The 14,147-nt window shown below is 36.1% G+C and overlaps 1 protein-coding gene across 1 annotated transcript in view; it reads right to left on the minus strand.

Annotated features, from left to right (window-relative positions):
• nell2b (neural EGFL like 2b) overlaps positions 1-6,553 on the minus strand; it is a 44,969-nt gene extending 38,416 nt beyond the window's left edge. Inside the window, exons 1-2 of the mRNA XM_082166684.1 lie at positions 6,216-6,553; positions 5,376-5,504 (exon numbers count right to left, since the gene is read on the minus strand). Coding sequence (XP_082022810.1) covers positions 5,376-5,504; positions 6,216-6,267 — 181 coding nt within the window. The 5' untranslated portion in view covers positions 6,268-6,553. The remainder of the gene's footprint in view (positions 1-5,375; positions 5,505-6,215) is intronic.
• Between the last annotated feature and the right edge of the window lie 7,594 nt (positions 6,554-14,147).

Genomic DNA, 14,147 nt, shown 5'->3' on the forward strand with positions numbered 1-14,147 from the left:
AATTTTCCACGCACATATCGGGATTTATACAAAATAAACTTGTGAGAACCGTCCACATGCACAGGCCCCCAAAACGCATAAAAAGTTTTCCTTTTTAGTTGGTGTCGTGTAAACGACCCCTAAGACTAAAAACAAGACTAAAAGAAAACATGATCATGACAGTTATATAAGCATACAAATAAAAAATTTAAGGAAATGAGGATGGTAGACAGACATGTGGGACACGTGGCTCGTGACACGTAAAAAGAAAGAGACAGAAGGAAGGAGGAAACACACTGGGAGAGGTGATGAGTTGGCTAAGGCGGACACAGGAAGTTGACTGTCTCCTCAGGGACGAATGTTTAAATCAGTCCTGTCAAAACATAAGAAATGTCTGGGTCTATTCCTCTCAAAAGGTGGGAAAAAAAATGCAACACACACACTCGCACACACATAAAGGCCAACCGGGGAACACTAATGTTCTGTAGCTATTGTCAAGTAAAGCTCAGGGGAGTTGTAAGCTGCAGCCGTGAGCCTATTGTATGGCAGGAATAAAGCAGAGTTTCGCTGCCTTCATTACTCAAATACACTGTATGACAGTGAGCTGAAGCTAACCTGGTAACCTCAACAATCCACAGAGGACACCACAGCTGATCTAATGGATTCCAGGACGGTTCCTCTGGGGTAGTGCTAGGAAAACAGGTTTTTTTCTGACACCTCTCTGATTAATTCCCATTGGATCGAAACGTCATCTCAGATGTGCTATCCTTCAATCGGGATCGCCATTGGATGGCAGCATGTAAAGGTCAAAGAGAAGCAAGGAACTGCTGGCTATCTGCAAGGAAATTATGCAAATGACCAGTAATGACCCTTTAAATAAATAAATGTAAAATCTATATCAAATAAATAACTGATAAAGAGCTAAATATTAAAATATAAATACGTGGTTACAAATATATACAGACAGAGTTAGCTAAATAAATAAATAAATAAATGTTTAAATATTTATATATTAGTTCATTTTTAAATAAACATAAAAAGCTAGTTTATTCAACTCTGACATTCAAGTTCCCAGTTTTCAGGCCATGAGTATACACTCACCTTTCAGCAAGGAAGGTTTTTTTTTTTTACATCATGATATAATCAATCGTTCCAAGTTATCAAACACCCCAGCTCAGCTGCGCCTCAAGAGAACCAATAACTTCAATAATGATAAACGAGAACCGTGCTCCTGGGAGCAAGATAAACACGGTGTGATGCAAATTATGTAACTCTTTCGACACTATTCTGGCAGAATTTAAATTAAAAACCTTTCAAGAAGGTTGCTGGGAATTTTTTTTCTAGTGATGTCGAGTATCCATGCCAGCAATAATATGAGCAATTACATCTAAAAAGCACTTAAATTGATCAAAAGTCAGACTACTAATGATGCAAGCACTTAAAAGTGTGTCCTAACACCATTGTAACGAACAGTACCGTAATGATAGTTTTAAGCCAATGTAAAAAAAAAAATTTAAAAATATTTAAAAACTCATTTACAACTGATGAATTATTCACAGCCTATTATAATGACATATCGAACAAGTGTCTCTCCCCAAATTAACATTGCATTAATCAGAAGACATAGGTCCATTATTCCTTGCCTCAAAGCTGTGTGACCAAGACTTGAAGCAATGCAGCAGAGATGAGAGTATTAAATTAACAGTTTATGAATGAAAATTCTGTCATTCACTCACACTCTTATCTTTTCAGTCTGCTAAACATCATCTTTTGTATCCCACGTAAGAAAGACAGCCATACAGGGTGAGTAAATGATGACATAATTAAAATTTTTGAGTGAAGTATCCGTTTAAGTCTCTGCAAAATATGTGATCTTACTGCAGACACAAAGTCGAGACATGGAATCTCAGTTATGGGATGAGGGTTGAGTGATACGAGTGACGTAGAGTATTCGTCTGGTCCAGGCCGTATCCTCGGGCAGGAGAAACACTTAGCTAATGTCCCTCTTGACTGCATACTCAAATAGCTGATGAATAAGCAGGAATCTGATCCTGGCACTTAAAAGACCCAGTCAGCACCGGGTCTGACGGAAGAGGAACAATTGTGCCAAACTTCTTTCTTTCATTGTTTGCTGCTGCTCTGTTCCACCCATTTACTCATTAATTAATTCAGTCAAGACAAGTTATTCAGCAAAACATTCATACTCATATTAGCACTGGGCACTGACATGTTATACATATAAAACATTTTAAGGGCAGAGATTCAGCTATATCTTTTGGTTTGTGTCCATCAGGAATAATCAGAAAACTTAAATAAAGTATAAAAAAGGGATAGTTTATACAAAACATTTCAATTCTTCCTTTTTCCCACTCTTATGCTATTCCAAATCTTCTGTTGGAAGTGTCTTATTTAAGACATTATTTACTGATAATCTTCCCATCAAGTGGGCTGTGACTGATTCACTGAATCACTGAGTCAGTGAGAACCAGATTAGTCCAATCCATGAACGAATCATTGAGGTTTTGTGAACTGGATCAACAGATTCATTGAAGAGAACCGACTCGGGCCACTGGGCTATTTTTCCATCTTTGCTCTAGCGTCTACAAAAATATGCATGATGGACCACTTTTATGATACTTTTTGGGGCTTGTTTTGACATTTTGGAGCTTGACAGCCTCAATCACTGTCATTATATTGAGAACAGTGTCCAGGATATTCCAAAATTCACCTTTTGCAGTCCACAAAAATCATAGGGGTTTAGAATGATGAGTGAATAATGGCAGAATTTTCACTTTCGGATGAATTATTCACTTAAATTTGCACACAAAAAAACGAAATAAATAACTACCATGACATATACATTACTGTGATATAGAATTACTCCTTCTATTATATAAGCAGTGGCGGAACTATAGTTTTACACATGGAGTGGCCGCCGCACATCAAAATAAATGCTGCTTTCAACACGAGATTAAATAAAATTTCAATTTGCATCAAACTGCCAGTATAGTGAATAACATTTTGGTGTGGCACCCTGGAAGGCCAATCAGATGTCAGGGGTGTCCAGTGGAATCCAGGACACCCCTTTGGCTCCGCCACTGAATTCAAGATTTTGTTCATACCGCCCACCGACACTTACACAATGTCTGGCTACAGTGTAACAACAGCACGCTTAGCCTTGAATTACCTCTGATATCAACCCATCCTCCCCTCTTCTCTTTTCCCCTTCTTTATAAACAGCACAGCAAGGATGTCATTGACGGACATTGATAGGTCTCTCATCTGCATTCTGCACATTTATGACCTTGTCTCGGAGCCTGTCTGTTAGATCCCAATTCCGCAATCCCACTGGCATTTACTGGAGCGCCAATCAATACTGTGGAGGTGCCACCTGCCCAAATTAGAACAATACTATTGCTTCCACAGATATCAAATGCCTCTGCTTATCCTAGAATACCAGAATTCATTTTTTTTCGCCAAATATGTATGCAACCTAAGTCTGTCTAATGCAGTGTGTACCTTTTGTGTGTGTGTGTGTTTATGGGTGTACAGTTGCACACATAGATTGTATCCAGTATAAATACATTCCCCAGAACTGCAGTGCGGAACAGAAGTGATGACACAGATGCTGGCTAACTGCAAACCCAGAACGTTACTGCATGCATTAAAATCTGTCATCATTACAGGTCACGGGAGTGGTGACAGCATAGAGCTTAAGTGAATAAAAGGCTGGCGGTTTTGTCCTAAGGTGCTGAAAAGTGGTTGAGCCAGAAAGCAGAGAATGACCATCACCATTGTGCCCTTGAGCAAGACACTTAACCCAAACTGCTCAAAGTGGGATGTCAATCTGGATAAACAACCACATATAAATCACCAGAGGGACACCAATGCTATAGACAGATCTGCTAAATCTGTCAGATCTGGACAAATCCCTCCAGATGAATAGAATGAAATTTGATTTAATAGAACAGAACAGACAAAATTAGAAACACCAAACAGAGTAGAACAAAGTAGAATACAGCAGAGCAGAGCAGACATAGAATAGAATAGAATAGAATAGAATAGAATAGAGTAAACTACACTGATAATAGAGTATAAAAAGAATTGAATACAGCAGATCAGAATTAGAATAGAATAGATGTGGAATAGTGCAGACAAAGAATAAAAAAATAGAACAGAATACAGTAGACCAGACATATGGAATGGAATAGAATCAGACACCAAAGAGCATGGAACAGAATAGACAAAGAATAGAATATAGTAGACACTGAACAGCAAGTAATAGACATAGAATAGAACAGAACAAAATAGAACACAGTTCAGCATTCATATAATAAAACGGAATAGATTAAAATATACTAGACGTACAGTATCACAGTCACACACACAAATACAGCAGAATAGAATAGAATAGAATAGAATAGAATAGAATAGAATAGAATAGAATAGAATAGAATAGAATAGAAGGGAGCAAAGACTTAAAAGACCAATGAACAGAACAAAATAGAGTAATTGTCACGTTTGGTCTGTGTTTGAGTTGGTTTTCACTGTCTCTAGATCAGTTTCCTTTGTCTGTGTTTATTTGTTCCCATGGTTTTTGATTTACCATCATGTGTGCCACCTGTGCCTTGTTAATTATCTTGTTATCTAGTCCCGGTGTATATTTAGCTCTGTGTTTGGTTCAGTCTTTGTCTGATCTCATCGCTACATTGCGGTTGTTATGTTCATTGTGTTTTTTACTCCTGTTACCCTGAGATAGTGTTATTTTGAGTTTATTTAATTAAAGAGACTGCTTGCAAATAGATCCAGCAGTTCTATTTCCATCTATGTTTCAACCCTCACTGACAGTAATAGAATAGAATATAGTGAACAAATGTGATTAGCAGACAATGACATGAAAAACTTAATTTTAAATGCTAGAAACTGAGTTCTTTAATAACTGATCCTATTTATCATACTGCAACTCTAGAGCAATAAACAGCATCATCATTGCATTCAGAGTGAGCCATGGAGCCAGATGTTATTCCCTTCTCTACTCACTGTCCTCATTAACTGCATCTCCTGAATGGGATGACAATTCTTTGATGGACAAGAACTTGCTGCTCAACACAGGAGCCTGTTTACTCCTGGGACTGATGTTTCACTGTTGGGTTGATCCATTTTTCATGAGAGATTAAGTGGGATCTGGAATTATGCCGTTTTAAACCAGCTGTCTGCCTGGCTGTTTCCTCTCACCAGATGTTCACAATGGATTCCAATTTCTCTAAATTGACGAGGCTCAGTGCAAATGCTTTTTCTGGAAAGCTGCTCTGATGTCAGTTACACTGTGACGCTTAAACAAAATCAAAGACCCACATGCCAGTTCAATTGACTTGTGAAAAGCCAGTTACTCGTACCTTCAAACAGATATGCTCTGCTCTCATTGTGGAACCCCTGGACCTGGGAGACTCCAGCACTTGACCTCACAAGATCAAACTCCTGGAAAATGTCCACATGTAATGCTGGATCAACCCCGAAACCTGAAACTAAGGGAACATTAACATGAGGAATCACTTTCTCTGATACAAACAGAATTGAATAAAACAATTAAATATAGTGAGTCGCATTCTATATTTGTAGAAAATATAAAATAAAATGACACTTTACTTAAAAATCTGCTTTTGTAAATTTAAATACACAGATGACCACAACGATAAATCTGGTAAAACAGAAAACCACTTAATATATTAATTTATATTCAATTTAATCAACACTGGCTTTTCCATGAGCCATGAATAATAAACGTGCTCATTCAAACTCCAAAACACCATCACACAAAATGAATGGTACATTAACAAAAAATTTAGCATAAAACACCCTAGTGTACATAGCTTACTATTTTCCCCACAAAAAGCTTTTTTTTTTTCACTTAAAGAAAAGATATAATTTAGATATATAATAGTAAATATTATATATTTAAATATGTAGTCATATATATATATATATATATATATACACACACAAACACCCTTTAATAGCCTATTATATCATTATAAATTACTTCAATAAATTTGCACGTTTTATAATATTTTTATTATTATACTTTTTACATATTAATATAATATGTTATATAAATAGCATAAATGTTACATGTGATCATAATCTACTGTAGCCTAAAATAAAACCAGTTGATACAGGTACCCATCCCGTTGCTGAAATTCACTAGCAATAAGACATCTGACAAATACTGAGCTTACCATAGAAAAGACCGACAGCGCAAAGCGCAAAATAAAGTTTGAATAATCCCATTGTGAAGGAGGGGAGAAAAACGCCTATTCCATCATGCTGGTGTTCTGCTGGAGGCTGATGAGATGCGCATCAGTGATACATCTCCAAAAAACGCATCCTCAAACCTTCGTTATACTTCGGCAAAACTTTAGCAAATAAACACGGGGATATAAAGCAAGAGTGAAAACTCCATGAGGCGAAAATTCAGCTTGTGGAGATGCAGTGTCCTCTTGTGAATGAGCGGTCAGTGGAGAGATGCAGGTGCGCCTGTCCTTCCTTCGCTTACGGCCGGAGAGAGAGAGAGAAAGAGAGAAAGAGAGAGAGAGAGAGAGAGAGAGAGAGTGTGAGATTGAACACACGCACCTGCATCTCATAAATCCTGCCACCTGCTGGTCACGCACATGAACTTGTTTAACATGACGTTCACAAAACATTTAAAGTTTGCAGATACATTAAAATACAATATGCAGACAGCGTCACAATAATAGCTTTTATTAAAGATGTTAACACATTATGCATTCAAATAGTTAAAAACCTGTCATTCATGAAGTTTCACACAGAGGGTTAGTTGATTTTAAATGTCTATTTCTGTTTTATATTTTTGCTGTTTCATGATTTATTTATTTTTTGCATAACTCTATTAGAGTTTCAATTTCGCTGAAAAGCCATAAAACACTAATGTTATTTTTGTTTTAATTTAAAAAGAAAGTTATGAAGTTATAAAATACTGTTTTTTAAAATATAAGGATATATAAAATAAATCATTTTGATAATTATAAATCAATTATTAATTATTCTTGACTTGACTTTTTTTTTAATGGGCTACATTGAAGATTTAATTCTACTCCCCAATATGTTAACGATATAAAATAACTAATGTAAATCAGTGGAGATTAACTGATTAAATATTCTTCCACTAAAGTCATATGGACAGGATTTTGTTGCTTGGATAATAACTAAGACACGTTGCCATGGCATCTGCAGTGCATTTGCATATGGTGAAGGGTCAAAGAAGACGGTCATGTGAGGCAGAACTGATGATTGCAGGACCAATCAAACAGGTCATGCATCCAGCAAGAATTTTACAACAGGACGTGTCAGACTTGCACCCTTGACACATGAAGCACAGCACTGTGTTAAAATGGTCTGCTTTCTGAAACTGTTTTCTTGCATCTGTTATCTTTCCATGCAAATATGGCTGCAACGCAGTTTGTGTGTGCAGTGATAGCTCATGCATTATTAATGAATCATCTGGATGGCAAACCTATAAATCTGATTACATGATCCCTCCGTCACTTATTATTTATTAGGCCACTATTGCAATATGCGTTATATTAATGTAAGTGCATATAAACCAGAAACCAGCGGTGAAAACTGAGAGAAAGAGAGCGAGAAAATGTTGGATGTCATTGTGCGCACCTTTCAGTTTCCATAATGACAGCTCAAGGCATCACTTAGACAGAAGGCAACATAAAAAGCAATGCACAGGGAGGTAGCTGTCCTCGATATACATGACAACAAGTGTTTCAGACAACAGCCTGTCTGCATGACAGTTTTTGAGGCCTCCATAAAAGCAGCAGTTGGGGACTGTAGTATAGGCTATAAGTGCTGTGATCATTATCTTAACGATAGAACGATAGATAGACAGACAGACAGACAGACAGACAGACAGACAGACAGATACCGCTAGTTTAGTTTATGATGACTGATTATGCTGCCGAAAAAATTGTTTAAACCAGTGGTTTTCTGGTCTCACAACCTGGTCAGGCTGGTCTTTTGGTGGGTTTTAGTTCACTTTTCATCTTAGTCATGCCGGGAGACCAGCTTAAACCATCTAATACCATCTTAGGCTGGTTTAGGGGTTTTCAGGATGGTATGGGTTGGCTTTTTATACAGCTATGTAAAATACACAGGAGACCAATGCACCTATGTACATCTACACCCCATAAAAATGACTAAAATGCAAAGATTCAGTCTTACAGTATCTCACTGCTGCTGAGAACTTGGCATCCCTTGTAGGGGGTGGTGGTGGTGGTGGCGGCGCAGTGGATAAGACACATGCCTTTGGTGTGAGAGACCCGGGTTCGAATCCACTGTGAGACACCAATGTGTCCCTGAGCAAGACACTTAACCCCTAGTTGCTCCAGAGGCGTGCGACCTCTGACATATATAGCAATTGTAAGTCGCTCTGGATAAAAGCGTCAGCTAAATGAATAAATGTAAATGTAAATGTAAACTTGACAGGTTTGCTGTGGCATCTGTGTTTTTAATTAATCAGCACAAAGCCATCTTAACCTAAGCCGCCACTCAGAGATGACTGCAGATCCCTTTTATCCAACATGACTACTCTTCACTCAAACAAGCACTCACTGCTGTCTCCACTTCACTAACGAATGAGCCTCTCTAAACCTGTGAGAGGCACACACACAGCTCTGCAAGTGCACCATGAAAACACTTATCCAATGTACAAGAACAATTGCGGAGGATGGAGTGTTATCCTGACATCACAGACAATGGAGTGTTTCTCATCTTCAAAAGCTTGTTCCTCAACCTGAGTCTGTGTCGCTAAGAAACAAACAAATATTGCACTGTGAATGTTAAATGATGTTCTAATGCAGGTTTATTTAAAAAAATTCACAAAGAGTATAACATAAGGAAAATGTAAAAGTATAGTTGAACTGTATACTATTTATGATTTTACATTATTATACATTGCATAATAAATAAAACATTCTGAATATAATATAATCTGAATATATTAAAATCCAGACAGACGGATAGATAGATAGATAGGTAAAGGTGAGATGGATGGATGGATGGAAGGAACAAAAAAAATATAGAGGTACAATGCTGACATCTAGTGGAAAATCACATAAACGCATTTTCTTATATCTAAATGGAGGAATACTATTGGCTTGTATATATATTTAATCATCACAACATTACAATGTACAGTAAATTCATTTAGCGATTTAGCAAAAGATTACAAAGTGCATTTATCAAATATTTAGATACTACAAATTTGTATAAATACGTTGTGCAACTGACCAAAAACAGACAAAAGTGGCAGTAGAAAGTCTAATATTTCTGGAATGAAAAATAACCTGTGAATTGACACACACACACACACACACACACACACACACACACACACACACACACACACACACACACACACACACACACACACACACACACACACCTTAAAAAAATTGCAAAATATGCAGTAGCAAAGTAAACCAGAATATAAACAAGCATAAATGGGCAGCCTAAGCTCAAAATGACTCACGTGTACACATCCCCAGCAATGACTTCTTATCTGAAAATCATCCCATAATATCATCAACTTGACTGTAATGAATACCCAACTGTTCTGATTACTCTATTTATCCTTTCTTGTCAGTTTGTTTAGATCACTTCACTGTGCAACATCATAAGCCATGTGAGCCAGTGCGAGTGGTCAGAGGTGAATCTTGTTGCTGCCACAACATTAGCGTGATTCAGCAGTACGCTGGTTTAAGGGCTGCACACACTACACGAACACGCAGCCAAACGTGAAGACCTCTGGCAACCCATGTCATGCCATATTAACTAACTGCTTTGCCAATATATGTACTTTTTCCAAACACTTAGGAGGCGTCCCCTGCGGGCTTGATCTACAGTACGTAAAATCAAATCTACCAGATCAGCTGTATATGCAGCCTGCCATATGGCACCCATCTGAACCAATCATAAACGCAGCTGCATGCCTGCTCTGAGTGCATGTGGCCCACCAGCAGTCTCTTCACCTTGGACCCTCTTAAAAGGCATTGTTGCCAAATAAATCTGTACACAAAGTGTAGGCAAGAATGTTAATCTGTTATAAATGCTGCAGGTGATGTCTTTAAGTACAGTCATGCAGGCTGGACATGAGCCAAAGCCTTTTCAGGAGGTCAGAAAACAACATTGTGCAATTAGATGAAGATTTCTAAGAAATCTTTTTCATTTCACCAACAATTTTCTCAAAGTACATTGTATCTTGCTCTCATGTTTAAAATGACCTAGAAGACATCAATGCTATTTATGTACATATATTTAGTGTACGGAGAGTCAGCCCTATACTTGAGAGTGCATTTGTCCATCTTTATGTGCATTTCTGAGTGGAAATGTCAATCTGGCATGTACCCACTCAATGTATGATTCATTATGTTTTTAAAAAAATAATTTGTTCTTTCTTTGCGATTGAATTCAGGTGAACTTTTGCAGAGCATGAAAGTTTGACTTGCAACTAGACGCTTCATAAGCACTTTCATCAGGTCATTATGAAGCATTTGTTGATGTTGACTTTGCACAACTCATTTACATTCACATCAAATGGACATCAAGCAATGATTCATTTTGCAATCTTGCCTTCCCCACGTTTTCAACAGAAGTCTCCACATGTCCAGCCTCAAAGAATAAATAATATGATTCAGCACCACGGACAGCAACTATGTGACTGTGCCGTTGCTGTCCATGGTGCTGATCCATATTAGCTTTTTGCTTCTTATTAGTAAAAAGAAAGCATTTGATTACTTTATTGAAATAAAATAAAATAATGAAAAATAAAATAAAATAAAATAAAAAATAAATGCTAAAATGCTTGTCTGTTTGAAAGTCAAATATTTTTCTAAATAATTCACCAAATCGTTTCAATCTTTTCTTTACTCTCTGGTTTATGTTATGGTGGTTTCTATTAATTTGTGCTCAGTAACAACTTAGTGCTTTCATTTAATCAAATGTTAAAAATAATCATACTTACAGGATGTGTAGACGTGGGAGCTGTGACTGGTGATCTCGTACCTAACTGAGGAAGAGAGTCATAGCACATCTATTTGATGAAATGAGACAATAAGTTACTGAGAGAGACAGATATCAGAGCAGACAATCCAGAAAATGAACAGATAATATAAAATACGATGCCCTGCATTTAACAATGTTACATTGCTTGAATTCACCGCATGGAGCCCCATTGTAAGTCATTCATTCTGTTAAACCTCACGTGGAGCCAAAAGACGTGATATATACAGACCCTTTCCAAAAAATTTGAATATCATGAAAAAGTTCATTTATTTCCATAATTCCATTCAAAACGTTAAACTTCCATAGATTATAGATTCAGGGCCCACAACTTAAACGATTTCAAGTATTTAGTTGTTTATTTGTACATAATTTGGTCTTCCAGCTCATAAAACCCTCGAAAACAGGATTTCAAAAAATTCGAATATTACATGAAATCACACAGTAATTACACAGTGATACCATGGTCATTGAACCAGGTTTTGGTTATTTTGGCAGTGTGGGCAGGTGCAAATCCTGCTGGAAAATGAAGGAAGCATGAAGTGCTCTGAAAATGTCCTGGTAGATGGCTGCGTTGACTCTGGATTTAATAAAGCACAGTGGACCAAAGTCCTCTTTTCTGATGAGAGCAAATTTTGCATCTCATTTGGAAACCAAGGTCCCAGAGTCTGGAGGAAGAATGGAGAGGCACACAATCCAAGATGCTTGAAGTCCAGTGTGAAGTTTCCACAGTCTGTGCTGGTTTGGGGAGCCATGTCATCGGCTGGTGTTGGTCCACTGTGCTGTCCACTCAACGCAGCCGTCTACCAGGACATTTTCAGAGCACTTCATGCTTCCTTCAGCAGACAAGCTTTATGGAGATGCTGACTTCATTTTCCAGCAGGATTTACACTTTCCCACACTGCCAAAATAACCAAAACCTGGTTCAATGACCATGGTATCATTGTGTAATTACTGTGTGATTTCATGTAATATTAAATTTTTTTTGGGAAATCCTGTTTTCGTGGGTTTTATGAGCTGGAAGCCCAAATTATGTACAAATAAACAACTCAATTCTTGAAATCGTTTAAGTTGTGGGCCCTGAATCTATAATCTATGGAAGTTTAACATTTTTAATGGAATTATGGAAATAAAGAAACTTTTCCATGATATTCAAATTTTTTGGAAAGGGTCTGTACACTTCTTTGACACATATACCATACCAAACCCGACAATTGTCAGTATAAACAAGACTGGGTCTTTTCAGGATAAAATGTAGATATTTGAGGCAAAGAACTTTGTCATCAGGCTCAATTAGAAAACTTTAACAACTTTTTATAATTATTATAATTATTAATGAAGGTGAAGACAGTTACTTTCATAATATTTTTGAACTTTTTAAGAACACCATACCATTCAAAGAGTTTTAATTTTTTTTTTAAAGAAATTCTGAGTTTTCTAAGAAAAGATGTATTGGTTAGAATGTCAAAAGTGACAGTAAAGACATTTATAATGTTTAAAAGATTTAGATTTATAATGTAATAAAACATTTGCATTTAAAATAAATGCTGTTCTTTTGAACTTCCTATCATTTAAATAGCCTGACAAAAATATGCATCAAGGTTGTTGTTTTTTTATATAAGAACAATTGTTTTCAATATTGATAATAATAATAATAATAACGGTTTCTTGAGCACCAAATCAGCATATTAGAATGATTTCTGTGGGATCATGTGACATGAAGCTGAAAATTCAATTTAGCCATCACAGGAATAAATTACATAAAAAGCCCAGTTATTTTAAGTTGTAATAACATTTCACAATATTACTATTTTTACTTAATTTTCAATCAAATAAATGCAGCCTTCGTTAGCATAAGACACTTCGTTCAAAAACATTTAAAAATCTTACCAACTCAAACTTTTGAATGGTAATACTTCAGCAACAAAAGAAACTATTTTTAGTTGTAGAGTTTTATCCAGTCATCTCATCTTTATCACTTGTCAGCTTGTTTCATTCACATCATCATATAAGATGACATTTTGTCCACAAGCTATTTTCATCCCTGAACATTTGAGAGGAACACTCACTGTTTTATGACAGTTTGTAAGATTTTGCATCTAACTATAGTGTCTTGTTTGACCCATTTCCAGCTGGCTAACGTCATAGTTACATTCAGTTTTACATCGACCCGTCATAGCCGTACACATCGTGCCTTGAGGGTTGGGTGGCTTATGATCGTAGTCACAGCGAACATCCAACCACATTAACACAAATGTCTGAGGTCAAGTGTCTCATACCGAGCACATGCAGCACACAATGATAAAGGGAAAAAGCTTGATCATACTTGCCACATCAGTCACCACATTCCAAAGGTTGTTGGGTTTGGTCGGATCACTGTGTTCATGCTGAGTGCACTGGGCCTTAATAAGCAGAAACAGTGTTCTCTGTCTGTGTTCACCTTAAGTGTTCGCTCTGACTCAAAAACACACAAAGTATTTTTCCTTCCAATCAGCATACACAGTCCATTTTACAGCACCTCAAAACACTGAAAAGACAAATAATAATAATAATAATAGTTTGTGAAAGTTTTACCCATTTTATAGATACATTGATTTTTTGTTGTATTCTCCCACATTAATTAGAATGGAATGGAATGGAACTAAAACTAATTGAATTGAACTGATAATACAATGGAATGTAATGGAATGGAATATAATATATAATGTGCATGAATATAAATATTATATTATTATATTAGAATTATTATATAGTTCTAGAATTATTATATTATATAGAATAGAATTATTATATTAATTCTATTCTATTCTATTCTTTTCTATTCTATTCTATTCTATCTATTATATCATGTCATATCATATCATATCATATCATATATCATATCATTTTATATTATATTATATTATATTATATTATATTATATTATATTATATTATATTATATTATATTACATTAATATTTTTTTGGAACCACTTCTTTTAATTGTAAAATGCAAGACATAGAACAAACATTACTTATTTTTATTTCTTATATCTATTTATTGTAATCCATGACATTTTCCAGTCTTTGGAATTATTCAAATG

This window comes from Leuciscus leuciscus, assembly GCF_965113295.1.
Source record: "Leuciscus leuciscus genome assembly, chromosome: 4".
NCBI lineage: Eukaryota > Metazoa > Chordata > Actinopteri > Cypriniformes > Leuciscidae > Leuciscus > Leuciscus leuciscus.